Source organism: Tenebrio molitor, chromosome 6 (assembly GCF_963966145.1).
Source record: "Tenebrio molitor chromosome 6, icTenMoli1.1, whole genome shotgun sequence".
Lineage (NCBI taxonomy): Eukaryota > Metazoa > Arthropoda > Insecta > Coleoptera > Tenebrionidae > Tenebrio > Tenebrio molitor.
Window position 1 is genome coordinate 12,174,460 of NC_091051.1, and position 16,003 is coordinate 12,190,462.

The 16,003-nt window shown below is 34.1% G+C and overlaps 1 protein-coding gene across 2 annotated transcripts; it reads left to right on the forward strand.

The window, feature by feature from the left end:
• The first annotated feature begins 661 nt into the window (after positions 1 to 661).
• On the forward strand, positions 662 to 15,460 carry LOC138133419 (U8-agatoxin-Ao1a-like). 2 transcript variants are annotated; one of them, XM_069051327.1, is made up of 3 exons: positions 662 to 851; positions 8,068 to 8,137; positions 14,475 to 15,460. In XM_069051327.1, exons 1-3 carry the CDS (start codon positions 758 to 760, stop codon positions 14,635 to 14,637), a joined length of 327 nt encoding a protein of 108 aa, XP_068907428.1. In that variant the 5' UTR covers positions 662 to 757; the 3' UTR covers positions 14,638 to 15,460. The 2 variants fall into 2 exon arrangements, with proteins under 2 accessions (XP_068907428.1, XP_068907429.1); XM_069051328.1 differs by having other exon boundaries at positions 664 to 851; positions 14,502 to 15,460.
• The last annotated feature ends 543 nt before the right edge of the window (positions 15,461 to 16,003 follow it).

Genomic DNA, 16,003 nt, shown 5'->3' on the forward strand with positions numbered 1-16,003 from the left:
TAGGAATCTGTCGCAATATACACATCTACATCTGGAATGTGGCTTCTATGTTATGTGCGGTATTTACTACATCTGTCAGGGTTTCAGAAACTTCCAGCCGGTACTGGTTTAATTATTATTAAATTCTTGCCATTTCACAAAAACCCTCAAGTCAAGTGTAATGATCAGTTGCATCCAGAAGCGGATATATTTAGAACACCCCGGGACCCAATTATATCAAATTACTAAGGACGAGATCGAATTTAAGTCTGAAATCTCACATGATTCGGGATTTTAATGCAAATTATACCGAATCCGTCTAGTAATTCACTCCGGGAGGGTTAGAAGCTCGGCGCTTGATATTTTTGCCAATTAATAGAATAATCGGGCGACAAGTACCTCAAACTCCTGTGGGAGTAGATCAGAAGCAATTACGTCGACATCAGAGTTTGGCACTCAAACTATGCTAAGTTTGCGCTTTCGACTCGTCCGCATTAAGCTAAGTTATGAAGCAAATTGGCTAAGTAATCGTCACGCCGATACCCCAAAAGTAATTATCGACACATGTCAGGCCGGCAGTTAATGAATGACGGATGCAACAAGGTCTGAATACTCGTCGTGGGCGCGTGTATGGAACGCATGCCCTACGGAGGGGAGGCGTTGTCCTGCAGTATAACCGCGCCACGACGTCGAGGACGCCCATTCATCGGCGAAAATCCACCTGTGACACTACAGAGCGTCTTTAGTTTGGTTTTCGTTCGGATTATTTCACGTAACCATGAAGTATACTTGGTTGGTACTGGCATCCTGCACGGTGATGGTCCTCGCGGAACTACTTCCGGGGGCCACTGCAGGACCCTATTTAGAAGACGGTGAGTCCCATAAAAATATTTATGAAGATGCGCCCAATTCAACTTGTTGCAATCCGGCGGAGGCGCCGGGTTTCTTACATTTTATTTTAAATTTAGAATTTACAGCAGAAATATTATTCTCCTACAAATACAATTCAGTACTTGTTGCGGACTTGCAGAAATATTTTGTTTGCGTTTTTTCCTCCGGTAACCTCTTCAGGATGAGGTTGCCCTAATTTACGTAGTATTTGTCTTAAAATGCCGTCGCAAACAACCACCAAGGCCTTAATACTCGCGAAGGATGCTTACCTTGGCTACAACTATTACAGCAACTACTACTTGCTTTTAGGAATATATTCATGCGGCAACACTAAAAGCACTTCTTTTTTGAATGTGGAAAATGTATAAACTTTACTAATATGTATTCCGATGGTATCTTCTCCATTGAAATTTATGCCAAAACAAACAAGACTGGATTTTCCAGACAGTGTAGTTGTATCATAACATATTCCGACGTAAATAATTTCTTGATGTATCTTCATAGTACAGACTTATTAAATTTGACTTAAGTTCGTAACTGTGCTGGTTAGAACTTCATTTTACGTTGTGGTAACAACTGAAGGTGGTGGAGCGCTTAGTTAGAGTACATAAAAACTAACATGATTGTATTGAAGTTGTTAAAAAAATTTGTACAAAAGAAAATGAGTGAATTTTACAATTCGTTCGGTTTCTATTAATCAACAAAAAATATTTTTATCTTAAGTGCTTTCGTAAAATTGATAAAATCTTAAGTTTAAGAATCTGGAGAAACAATAGAGGTTATTAATCCTCAGGGAATTTGTTGAGTTCTGATTTAACCCCCGAGCATCAAAATTTACATATTCTTTATTCCCTAAAGGAAAATTTTAAATTCTAAATTGCGTATAACTCCCCTATCAAAAGATTTTCTACTGCTTATTGGATGGCCTAACTCGATTTTGCAAGCTTTATTTGATAAATATATAAATAAATAAATAAATGATATGCTATACGATGCCGGTGTCAATTAAGGAATACAATTTCTTAAATTTATGTCGTTAATTTTTGTCAAAAATCCTTGAACAGACCAATTTGTATTTCTAAATGGCCATCTTTTGGATACACGTTTCAATACCACTCAGTAGCGGCCCAAGGTGGAGCAAATGAAAACTTTTATGTGGCAACAGGGGCCAAGTATTATATTTCTTGAAAGGTCTTTTTAACTCCGTCGATTAAAACAAGAAATTGGACCACACATTATTCGTATAATCGCAATGAAATTCTCACCGACCGATTTAAAAATTATATCTTGGTTATTGAATGACGATAGAAAGACCTTTTAAAAAATACAATATTTGATACCTGTTGCCATTTAAAGTTTTTCAATTACATATGTAAATATATATAGTAAAAACGTTTTAGATGTGGATTGTCAAACTCAAGGTCGCTTAAGGCTTATGATTGAACTGTACATTAGTGAGAAATCTGTCATAAATTCCACATACCTACCTTATATACTCCATTCTTTATCTTGGTGAGTGGTCGATGCGATCAAGCAAGCCATGGGTAGCATTGTAAGATTTACTTTTTCCACCAAATTTGTGTGTCGTGTAAATCAAATATTAACTGTCATCGCTGTCATTCGAATTCAGAATCTTCGTCAAGCATTCATCTCCAAATCTCACAATCTTATGTCGCGAAATGTAAATATATAAGCCGTACACATCGATTCTTAAATTTATACGTTCCCGATATGAAAATTATGGGCGTCCGTCGTCGGTCAATCCGACCGTCGACCGAACATTATTCCCGTCCCGTGCCGGGCAATGTTGCTGTTGCAAAGAAGTTTGGGTGTGAGAAATTAACTGGATTCTTAAACCATAAACCGGATCAAATTTGACCGGAAAGTGTGTGACCAGTCTAGAACATTTTGAAATTCCCAAGCAAGTTATTAAAATTTTTGAAAACGATGCGACATGAAGATGACACGTTTGAGGTTATGTGTCGGTGGTCTCGGTCCATATGAATCATGAGCAATTTAACCAGGAAAATAATAAATAGAAAGACTTTGCGGCGTCTTTGTACTAAGTACATTATTGTAATATCTAAATATTTTTCAACAACTACCAACGCACTTTTCCATTGGAACTTTCAAAAACCCCTAAATTCAACCTGACGGCTGAAAATTTCCCAAAGACCACTCACCAAGATAAAGAATGGAGTATAAGCCCGTCTATATTATAATTCAGATTCAGAATAAGTGGCATCGCGGTAGGCGTTGGAAATTCAAATTTATATTGGCAGCAAGACCCTTGCTAATAATACCCTAGTTTCAATGCTGTTGGTAACCTTCGCTTTTAATTTGGCCTTGATATTATCAATGGAATCGTTTTGTGTTTATTTTCTTGTTATAATATTTGGAATTTCCTTCTTTCATTTATGAAAGTGTATTATTTTTCTGGGGGTATCTCTGCTGTGGGCAAAAACCATGTCAAAATTATGTAACGCATAACCTCAGAATAAAGTAATGACGGTTTCACATGTTCGCAAAATTTTTTGACATAACATAAAGCTCGCTTTAGAGAATCAACACCTACCGCGAGGCCACTCATTCTGAATTATACTATAGTAACTTTGCCTGGCAGTGCCAACTTAACGACAAGTCCCCAATCCACATCTATAACGTTCCAGCAATAGAGAGTGATGTAAAATTTAAATTTAGTAAACATTTTTTGGAAATCAAGAAGCAAAGGAAAATTTTTAAAATAAAAAAAATATTCATCTATAAAATGGTTTCTGCAATTTTCGGTTCAAATGTGCCTTAAGAAAATTGTTATTTTCAATTACATACATACATACTTATAATATGTAGAAAATTTTGTTAGTATTTCTTTAATGATGAATGTATAAGTATGATGTGATGGTCCTTACTGAATAAGGCCAGGATAATGGAAATATGTTTTCAATAATTTATTTATGAGATGCCCTTGAAGAAATAATATAAAATACAGGGTTAGTCACGAGAGACTTCGTTTTGAGCAACCGAAACTATGTACAATTTCCTAAATTTATAAAAAGTAATACTTAAATCAACGATTGCTGGCCCTTATTGTCTGTCATGTCAGTTTTCACATTTATATTAATTTTTGCTCATCACCTCAATAAAGAGAAAGTGTCATGATTAATCTTATTCGCCAAGCTACTTGGATTGCTAACTTATTTCGAATTAAACAAAATATCAAGTTCTAGGGGTTTCTTGTATTTTGGGTTGCATATAACGAAATTTTCCAAGTTAATATTTTAGGTGAATAAGATAACTAAAAAATAAAAATTATAACAATTCATGATCAAATAGCTGAAGATATTCGTAAAGTTCTAAAATTAAAAACATTCAACATTTAAGATATGTATTCTTAATATGTTTTATCAAAATTTTAAATAATTAGCTTACTTACAAAATTTGACTCTGTTATTATGAGAAAATTGTGTTTTTCATAAATGTAATTTTGTTTAAATAAAATTCAAATGTTTTATTTGTTTCCTATTTCGTAAGCAAACTGTAGACATAATGAGAGTGACGTCAAACTTTGTGACGCGGAACTAACACTTAGATCCAGTTTCTATTATTAAACTTGTTGAGTTGTTTTAAAATATTAATGAATTACTTTTCTTTAATAATTAACTTCATTAGAAATCTTTAATATTTGGTATTTTGTCTTGAGCAACTTGGGAATTTTACGAGTAGAAGCTTCACTCGTTACCTCCACAAAAAGCTTTTCGGATAAATACCAATAATCACCGAACCATAAAAATAATATCCTTGCTTGACAATTATATTTATAGTCCTTTCAAGTCCATAACGAACTCAAGGTTAATGATGGGAAAAATCATTAAATCCACTGTTGATTCATATTTATCGTTTTATTTATTCACATAGGTCGCTGTAAACAACCATCAACCCACGAAGAGACAAAGGGAACAAAGCAACCCTTGCATTATGTTATGTATGTACAACCCTCAGCAGTCCTGAACTGTTTATCAAACGGGTACACATTTGCATAGATCGACAAGTTTCTATTCTGAAATTTAGATGCTTGCAATTGTGTTCAGCAGCTTCCAACAAGTATCTTAATTAAGTTGCAACAGAGACGAGATTTTCATAAATTTAATCAAGTCGATGGTGACATCCTTACAAGGACGACGACGTAACTCGTTTGCTTGTGTCAATAGAACAACACAAATATCATTATTATGTGATCAACGATCAGGTTTCTTGTCAACGTTGTAAATACAGACTTGAAGAAATTGTGAACAAATTGTGAAGGTTATATAAATAATCCCGAGCATAAACTCGCTTCGTGTTATACAATTTAGCCGGAAAATGCCACCGGCTTGCGATTTATTATCACTTGGTACAACCACCAAGCTTGCCTTTAACTTTTTTAATTATGTTTTATAACGTCCTGATTCTATTTTATATCTGCGATAGTTCTCGTTACTTTCAGTTATATTTTAATTTAATTTGCGACGAAGGAACTTCGAGTTTAACGTGGACGACTCGCGCAATTAGATTTGTCCAACAATTGATTGTAGAGAAATAAATAGAAGATAAAATAATCAACAATAACAGGATTAGTTTGAACGTGCCTGACGAATTGGTGCCAATAAAAGAAAATTCCTGTTGCCCTCCTGCTGGGTAAACACTGCTCCGATTCGATTCATCTGGGTTCTAATAAATGTCCACTTTTATCAATTAAAACAAGCAAATAAGACGACACCGTGGGTGCGAGGAAAAATTTCTGCCCGGGAACAATTTAGGTTAAAGCGATTTAACCTGGAAATCGAGATGAAAGTTGAGATATCCAATCAAATCTGGATGAATGCAGTGACAAATTAGCTCTGACGGAATTCTTTCACCTGGAAAGATTTGATTGGGGTAAGTTCGACAAGTTTGAAGCGTGACGAACGATCCCCGCTGACTTTGAAATTTATAGGAGTTTTTAATTTAGTGTAAAAGATTCAATTCAATTCGTACGGAAGTTATTGATTAGACGAACTCCCTTATTTAATTTCCGTTTGATGAAATATAACTTTCGATGACCTGCAACTTTCAAGGGCCTCTGGAGACCACTTTGAAGGAGCGTCTTAAAATATTAATAATGTGCCGGCGTGCTTGCGTAATTCTTCACATCCTTAGTTGAATTAACTTTTCCGAAAGAGTCTATGCAGAGCACTCTTGATGTAAAATAATTACCTCTATACTATCGGGAAAAATGTTCTTGACGTTGAAAGAGGATTTAAAGGTCTGAAGCAGAAAATGCAATCAATGTCCTCCCGTATTTGTCACAAGAAGCAAAAATCAGTAAATATTTTTAGTCCGTTTAACACTTTTTTGGAGTTTCTTAGACGAATGTTTTTATCTAACAATAACAATTATAATTCATTGAGCAATTTAACTTTGATAAATTTGAAGAAGTAAATTCGTTTCTCGATTTTCATTTAAGAAATAACAGTCAAATTATTTTTTAATTCATAAAAATGTTACAATCACAAATGTGTCTTATTATTATTGTTTAGTAATACATAATCGGTGATTATACATGGTTATTACAAATGTTTAGTTACATCGTAGAGATTTACCGCCGCTTCTGAACTTGTCAATTTGACAACTGACAGTTTGTACTTGTCACTTTGAGCATCGTGTAATAAACTTGGTACTGCATCTGTAAATTAATTTACAAGAGTTGCTGCCACAATGTTGATGCAGAACATTTTGAAAATAAGAGAAAGAAAGTAATCAAATGTCTGGAGCATAAAGATGAACATTTTGGCTCTTTTATTTGAAAACACTAGATACATACATTTTGTGCGATAACTGTTATGTGTAAACACATGAAATATGTCACAACTTTTTTAATTTTAATTTACAATATATATTTAAAAACCCCTTGCTGATAGGCAGCCAAATAATCACATCAATAGTTCACGTTATGTATTGTAGGTGGCAAATTCCACAGCACACCAAACATTTATATTATTTTCTAGACAGACCAAAAACTTTCTGGCATCCATTCTAATATTGATGCAATTTGCAATTATATTCTGGTAAAAACAATTACTCTAGAAGTGAAAACTGTTTTTTTAGAAAATCCATATAATGACTTACGAGAGTGACACACCTACTCATAAAAAATTACAAATTTAAATATGCTGAGTGTCCGTAACAAATTTTTATTTTTGATAAACAAAAGTTCTTTTGCTATTTACTTTCGTTTATTAATTACTATTTTCCTAATCTATTGAACAGTTAAAATTAAATAAGTAATATTTAATCCACTGAACGTGTTCCCAAAGGCTACAAAGTTTTCCTGAAACTTTTTGTTTTAAGGGAAAAAGGCTAATGCTTCAAAACTTTAAAGCTGAAAGTCAAGAATGGATACAAAGAGTGAGTAAATTATAAAGTCATTCAGTTCTACGTCATTCTTTTCAAAGAATTGTATTTAATTCAATTAAATTGAATTATTTTAGTGTTTCACTCATGTAGTGTATTTTAATAGAAACCAGACTTGTGTGGATTTTATAAATGAGAGATGAAAGGTAAACATAAAAAATGTTTCCATTTAACCACTTAGCAAATATGTAATAACATTTGTCTTCTGTTAAGATAATTTCTAGTTATTTCAGGCAAAATAACGAAGAAATTCTTTTTGACACGGCTAATTTTAAGCCGTAACAACCCAATTCCCTTGTAAAAAGTAAACACAAGTTTTTCCGGAAAATTATGCAAAACTTGTTGACATAATGTCGGAACACAAGCGCTGCGAAAAATTGCGGAGCTCATTTTGACGTACCTCGTTCTTCTATTTGCATAATTGGCCGACACGAGTAAAACTGAAGCAGAAAATAAATTTTAAACGCTACATTACGTTCAGTTTCGTTATTACTGTCGCTTTTTACCTTTGCTCGATCTCGTAGAAGATGGATAAAACCTGATTGATTCGTCGCATCATCACACAATCTCAGTCTTTCAAGTTTACGTGGGTTTTTAAGGATAACACCTGGAGGCCTTCGTCAGATATAAATTATTATTGATGCTGTCGAAAAAAGGCTGTTTGAGTTGTGAAAGCTCGATGTTATTGCTGCTTAAAGTTGTTGGTGCTCCCAATCCTTTCAGGAGCTATTCAGGTTTCAAATTGCTTACATTAGAATTTTGTTTCAGATGAAGGTCTACCCTCAGACGACGACTACACAGAAAACGCAATCGATCGCTTGTTACAATCTGCTCAGAAGTGAGTGTAATTACCTATAAGTAATGCTTGTTGTCTTAGACAGCTTTTTAAGTGGACTCACCATTCACTCACAAATCACTAATTAAACTGCCAAAGTTTGCCGACTTCTATTACATATTTAGGGCAAAGAATTGGGCCGGCTACTGATTTAATTGCCATCTTAACTTACAATGCAGCCGCGTTCCCAATTTAATTAACTCTGTCAAGCTTAAGACTTTTTAATTAGATATTCTTAAATGCAACAATGGCGAAAATGTAGCTTTATGCGAGTAGCTACTTAAGGGCTTTTAATGGATGATTTTATGTAAAGAAGCGCCGACTTTCTTACAAATTTATCTCGAGCGAACAAGGTGGGACATATTAAAATAGGAAGAGGCGGATTTTATCTCTTGTTTCTTGCCAACATTTTTTATTGTGGCTAATTCGCTGGAATAATGTTGGCGAACACTTTTTTGTTTGGATAATCTCCATCCAGCAATTATCATTTCCCGTTTTTATTGGAATTCGCGTTCATTTACAGCGCTCACGCCAAAGCAGATTTGAGGGAAGTTTATACATAAAATATTCGCGTTATTAAGTGAAAGAATTAATTTCAAAATTTAAAACACACAAACGTTTTCATTATGTGGCATTGATACTCGTAGGATGTGCAGTAAGCTGTACTAGTTGCAGATTGGTTGTCAGTAAACTTTGTTATAAGCTCTAATTAGAATTTTCAACAGAGACAATACCTTTTCTTAAAGCAATGTTGTCTTATTCTATCGTTACTCACGCTTCAGCTCGAGTTTGATGTTTTAGCCGATTCAATGTATGTTTGAGCGAGATAGGTCTTTGGTAAGTTGTCTTTGAACCTTTGTTGTGAATTGTTCCTCAAAGATAGTCATTTTTGCGACAGAGTATCGTTGTCTAGTAATACGACGTTCTCCTTTTCAGTTTTTTCACAAAATACATCTATACTTTTAAAAGAATAAGTGAAATTTTGTGTATTGCTCTGGCTCCGCTCCCAAAGTAGATAAATTAGGTATCATTCCCTTGGGGTTCCAGGTCCCTACCACTTCGGGTTCGGAAGTTATCAGTTGTTCATTTGTCCAAGGCTTAACCTTAAAATAGGAAATGTCACTTCGAATCGAATATCCAAAAAATAATAAATGAAACTTGTAATTTTAAGGTTAAGTAAACAACAAACTAACGTCCAATCGAATTGTGCCACCATATCAGTCTGGGCCGTTTGGAAACTCTTCAGATCTCTACTTGAAATAATTAATTAAATTAATAAAAGACGTTAAAATTCAACCTCAAGTGAGCTTTGTTATGATGAAGATTTTCGTCTCGCTAATACCTACGTAGTATCTGTAAGATGTTTTGCCAATAGAATTTTTGCATCAATTAAATTGTTTCAAATCGACTCGTATTAATCTCGGGTGTCCATTTAAATTTATCCTCAAAGTTGGCGTTGAAGAGTCGATTGTGAATGCACCACTCGCCCGTCTCCAGAGTAAAAACACAAACAATGCAAAAAGTGTGGTTAGATTTAAATAGAAAATCCATGATCTGTAATCCGTGGTGACTCTTCAAGGCCAACTTTGAGGATAAATTTAAATGAGTACCCGATACTTGCGTCTTGTATTAACTAAGCGATCTTTCAATCAAGTGGTGATTACTGGTGGTTGGTAAGTTTGTATTTGAAAATTTTAATGGTTCGAAAACACGAAGAAACATTTGGTAATTCAAAAGCTATCAGGGTGCTGTATTAGGTTGTCTTTATTTTCTTATCGCAATTTACTGGTGTAAAATTTTCTTGATGATTTATTGTTCTGAAAGCTCTATCTTATGCTTATGAATACCTACCGAAGGGAGCAAACATTTCATTCGTAACTTTTGTTACAAGATTAAAATTTGTATACATTGTTGAGTTGCTATAATATTTTCCTCCAGAGGCATTTCTAGATTGAAAACAATTTAAAACCCATATCCCGATACAGGACTTCAACATAATGTATACCTACTCTCTAATTTAATTTGAACTTTCCTTTCACTTTCTACATTTTCTTGAAGAGGCAGTTCGTTGTAATCGGTGTAATCGACAATCATTGTTTTTATATCACGGGAAAAATTTTCTATGTCAAAATTATCGTCAAAAAATGTTTTATTCAAATTAAATTAATACTTCCCTGAAATTATTTCTTCTTAGATTATAGCATCCACATGAAACCCAGACTTGCAGCTACATTGCATTCGACTTATTGCATATTTCATTTCAATATTAATTGTTTACTTGCTCTTCATTTTTGTGCCAACTTTATTCAACTATCATTACTTCTTGAATCCTCGAGAACTAGGCTTAAACGTATTGCATTTTTATAGACTTTTTATCGTCACTGTCTGACCGATTTGCTACTATTTAAAATCTAACGAATTTACTAAGTAATTTCTTTCCTTTGCAACTTTACCACTACCACACACTTCTGCTAGCAAGGCACGATAAAAGTTCATTTTCATATACCTAACTTCATTATCTCCTACGGTGGGTAATTTTTTATCATGTCATGTTTCGAATCCAGATTTATATGATTTTATTGTCCGCTCTTGCTGGTTCACTGCAAATTGCTTCAAAAGAAATTCTGTTACATATTTGGAATTTTCTGTGAAACTTGAAAGTTTTCGAGTTTTAATTCTGCTTTTCCTTTGCTTTTGCTTAGCCTGATTGTCCTTGAAATAGGACATGGGTGTTGTTAAATCTGTCCATTACAACCGTGTCACACAAGCACCTTACACATTTTTGACAGTTCTCAGTTAGTAATCATTTCCACTTTGATAATCTTTTTCTAAAAGCACAATACTTTTGGATATTGTTGTTGTTATCTTTATAACATTCTTTTTTTGTTTTAGAATAGAGAGCAACTTAAAAAAAATCTAAAGATATCTCTTTTATATTTTACATAAGAACCACCTGTAATATTTACTTATACTGTAAAGAATTAGGTACTCTTCTCTTTCAAATTTTACAAAATAAGATTCGAGAGAATCACGCTCCAACCTGGCATTCTTGAGACAAAAAATGTAAATATCTTTATTTCCACCTTCTAAGTAAATGACAGTTTACAGGCATTTGTGGTAACTAAGTAAATGGGTAGTTACAGGCAGAGCCCTGTAATATTTAACAGGCATGTAGAAGACACCTGTAAAGACTTTACAAAGCTCATCAAAAAATAATAATTAATCAATAGTTATTTATTTAGTTCGTGTGTAAATTGGGCGTTTTTTTGGTATGAGTGGGCCAGATTAAAACGCAAGTGAAATGAGCGTTTTAAAGACCCACGAGTGCCAAAAAAAGTCCAATTTACACAAGAACAAGTTGAATACAACGTTTTTTTGTTCGACGAATCAGTAGAGAACCGCACTTGCAGCGTTGGTAATTCCGTGGTTATTTTCTTGCATTTCAAGAAAATCGCCTTTAAAGTTTTCATCGGGCATTAAAGCCATTCTTTCTTTTCTTTCTTTTTGCAACAAATTTCACAAAACTTCTAAACTTCTGACAGTATTTTTGTTGTTTATCTCGACACCATGACGACGTAGGTATAATTGCCCCACCGCCTTTCATTACAAAATTTTTATAAACATAAATAACAATTAACAAACGAAATTTAAAGGCTCAAGGTGGAAATAAAAGTTTGTATGAAACTCGCTTAGCAATTAATCTTTACTGGGCTTACTGGCTTATGGAGACTCGTTCCTTGCGTCACTCGTCCCACAAGTGCCAGCGCGCCCGTAAAGAATAATTTACTAAGCGCGTCACATAAATAACTATTACCAGAAACCACTTAAATTATCTTTTACAGAAGTTCTGCTAGATCTCTTCCAATGATCATTTCCTGCCGATTCTGATGAACCTTATTGAGGCAACTTTTCTTCCCTGAACTCGGGAGGGTCTATAAACTGTCCGTAATAAAAAGATATTACGTCCGGATTACGAAGTGTTCATATTAGAGAGTCTTTCTTTATATACATCTACACATGTTATAATAGCAAATCCGAACATAAAAAACTGTTCATACAAAGAAGTGATCACAATAGGGGAACTTTTAATTTCAAAAAATTGGTTTAAAAGTTTTATCATGAAGTTGATTAAATATAAGGTCCGAGAAATAGTTATTTATTATACAAGACGATAAAATTGTATTTTGTCTTCCAGAGAGTTTTTAGCGTCGAGACGCTAATTACCCTCGAGAAGAAAATTAAATGTGTCAGGTTTTAAAATCTCGTTAGTAAGAGCGTTGTTAGTGAAATAAAAAAAATACATTTTAAAATCTCGGTAGTGTGAGCGTTGTTAGGGTAATAAAAAAAAACTTTATCTTCCCTTGCTGTTAAAGTAGCACTTTATCTACCCTTGCATTTAAAATGCTACTTGATCTTTAGATTTGAATACATAAAAGCACACTTTAACATCTGCTATAGAAAAAAGGTTTTTTTTTAATTTTCTAGGCAACATTTAATACAATAATCTCTATTACTGGAAGCTTACTTTTCTTTTTGCTTTTTCGGCAAGAGCTAATTAGCTACTAAATTGTTGTCTGGTTACGTAATGCAACCTATCGAATTACATGCTAAGAATTTGGTCTACCTTAATGTATTATCATTGAATTAATGCTAAATAGATAAACATCGCAGTGTTTATCAAGGGCGTAAGATAAATATAAGATAGTGTTCGCATAAAATTCAGCTGTTGAGTCTGTAACGCTTCCGAACTAATTAAAATGATGTTGTGAGTTAATTAACAGTTATTTTTCCAAAATTAAACTATTCAGCTTTTAAATAACGCAATTAAAACTCTGAAATTTGTTAAATTAGTGCTTCACGACATAAAGTACTAATATCATACTGTCTCTCATTGAGTCGATTCATCGAGTGTTTTGAGTCAATTATGAACATTTTAATTTTCCCGAACGGATGTAGCCTCTATTGACTTGGCACATTTCCGGAGGAAATTCAAAAGCAATAAGTTGAAACGCTAGTCACCTTTTACATCCACCAACCTAACCTGAAAAAATATCTCCAACAGCATTATCTACACATATTTTTTCGCAAGTAAACATCACGCCTCTTTGGGTAAACCAAGTTGGATTTGGAACCGAGGGCGGAGTGCATGTTTTAAAAATTTTATTCTACAAACATTTTCACGCGATTTACCTCTTCGTGCAGACGATGTGTCTGCCTAAATCTAATTTCGACCGGGGAAAACTCAGGTGCACAGTAAGGAGATAAAATTATATTTTTATACAACGACAAGCAAAAAAGAACAAAGTTGAGTGGGTGTCTCGAATCTCACATACTGACATCGTAAACTGATTTTCACCGAAAAAGAATGTCTCAATTTCAGTCCCTGACGAGTAAATTAATTTATGAACGTTACCTGAAAACTCGACGATAATGTCTTTTTAATAAAGAATATTAAGACAACATTGTTTTTAAATTGGTTTTTAGAGAATGTGAGTAATGTTTTAGGTTTCACGTCTTTTAAATAAGTATTTATCGTTTCAAAATCTCAAACATGCTGATATTAACTTAAAATGTTTCGCTTCTCCTTTATTAAATAAAAGGAATACAGTTCACACTTATTTTCACTCTCGTTTGGTCGACTGGTGCGTAAAAAAGCTTTTATTTTTCACTTTAGTATAATTGCATGATAACTCCTAGGATACGAAATACGTAAACATGTCCATAACAACCGGGGAATAATAACAGGGCGTAATAAGAATAAGCGGGCGTAATAAGAATAAGCGGGCGTAATGAATTCATAACGCCCTCATCAATTCATAATTGCAAAGATGCCAATTTTTTTTTTTTAATGACACGTATAGTGAAAAATAAAATCTTGTATGCACCACGGCGTCACCGAATGATTACGCCCATCGAACGATATCCATCTCTCGGGCTAAAGCCCTCGAGCTGGATTCATCGTTCTCCGGGCGTAATCATCGTTGTAACGCCCTTGGTGCATAAATAGCTATTAAACAAGTACGAACAAAATCAAATCTACTGAAGTAGAAACATATTCTTCATGATCATTGTTACGTTTTATTTTGCTTTTGACTGAGTAAATAGTAAAATTAGAAAAATCTTTGTAACCACATCACAATTGGTAGGGCTAGTTTCTTGTAAAATTTGCACATCGTTCCAAATAGAAATATGTTTTAATGAAGTAAGTGTTGAAAGGACGAGGTGCAGATTTCAGTTTCTGTTTAGAAACAGTGTGCTGCAAGTAGAGGTCGCTGTGTTACGTGTTAGAGTAGCTGTAACTGTTTGATGTGGTTGTAAGCGATTTCTAATTTCCTTCCAGACGTTCTTCCTTAATTTACCTTTTCAGACGAGCCTGCGTAAGAAGAGGAGGAAACTGCGACCATCGACCAAACGACTGCTGCTACAACAGCTCATGTAGATGTAATTTGTGGGGATCCAACTGCAGATGTCAACGAATGGGACTGTTCCAGAAGTGGGGCTAAACACCGAACGCTTAACGAGACTACAAAAAAATTCGAAGCGGTGTCGCCGGACGAGCGATCTTCTTTCATCAAAAAGAACTGATTTTTGTATTAGTGCGGAGGTCCGGCGTTGCCGCTTCGAAATTTTTTAACACCGACAATTGGCGCGTTTTAAGGATACGACTATGCATGGTTTCAGTTCCTTTGTTTAGTTTGTTTTCTTATGGACACAAAATTCGAATCCTAGCGTTCTTTTGCGAAGTCGATAATAATTAAAACAATAAAAAAATAAACGAATTCAATTTATTTTTGATACTTTGAGTATATACAGCGTTATAGTTTTGATGCTTCTTTAAATTTGTTCTCGGTTTCGTGATGTTGTCATCGACATCTTTTGACAACGACATTTTACGAATAGAAGAAAGATTTCTGTGTGCGAAAAATTCCAAGAAATTCCGCACAAATTATCGAATCGAAGTATCGATGCTACGTTAACGGCGACATCTGGTGGTGACACGGGCGATGGCATTTCGTGGTTTGTGCCGAGTTTCAAAATCAGCTGCTCTCCCATTAAAGGTTTTTCCAGCCACACCCTTAATGGGAATGCATGTCTGAGATTATCTTAGGTCATTTCTATAATATGATACTATATTGTAATTATGTATGTATGTATAGATGTAATGTCATTATTACGGCGACATCTGTAGTGATAGTGATACAACTGCAGATCCAGCGCCATCTAACATTGTTGTTAGTGATTTGAATCCTATATAAATATGTTTCTATGTGAAAGGGTACAACATTCAAATGATTCTGTCAATACTAAATATATCAATTGGCCTAATATCGACTTTTACTCATCACCCTCCCCTAAAATCATCTTTTCAATATTTTTTCTTAAATAAATAAATCAACAAGTAAAATGTGAGTTTTTCTGTTAGTTTTAAGAAAAATCAAATGAAGAGGATCGATTGTGCCTGATTTTTTAAACAGGTAGTAACGTCAAGAGAAATTTCCACTTTGTCAACGTCAACAAAAAGGGTGAAACTAACACTTGTAGGTGTTTCGAAATAAATGAGAGGCCACGCTAGGACTAGGACAATAATAAAAAGGCGAACAACCGCTATTATATAACGAACGTGTCAGGATATTATTTAAGGGTTTCCATTTGTACTTTTTACCATTACGTGTAGGTAATTGTTGCACTGTTCGAGGAAAAAAGAAATTAAAACGAAAATTACAAGCCTCAACGATATTGCCTATCAAATGCTTTTCAATATGCCCTTTTACATTGTAAGCAAATTTGCAATTTCAATCCTATTTTCAAATGTTAGTGGAACCAACACACCCAAAAAAATCCCTGTTTATTTTTTGCACAATTATTTAA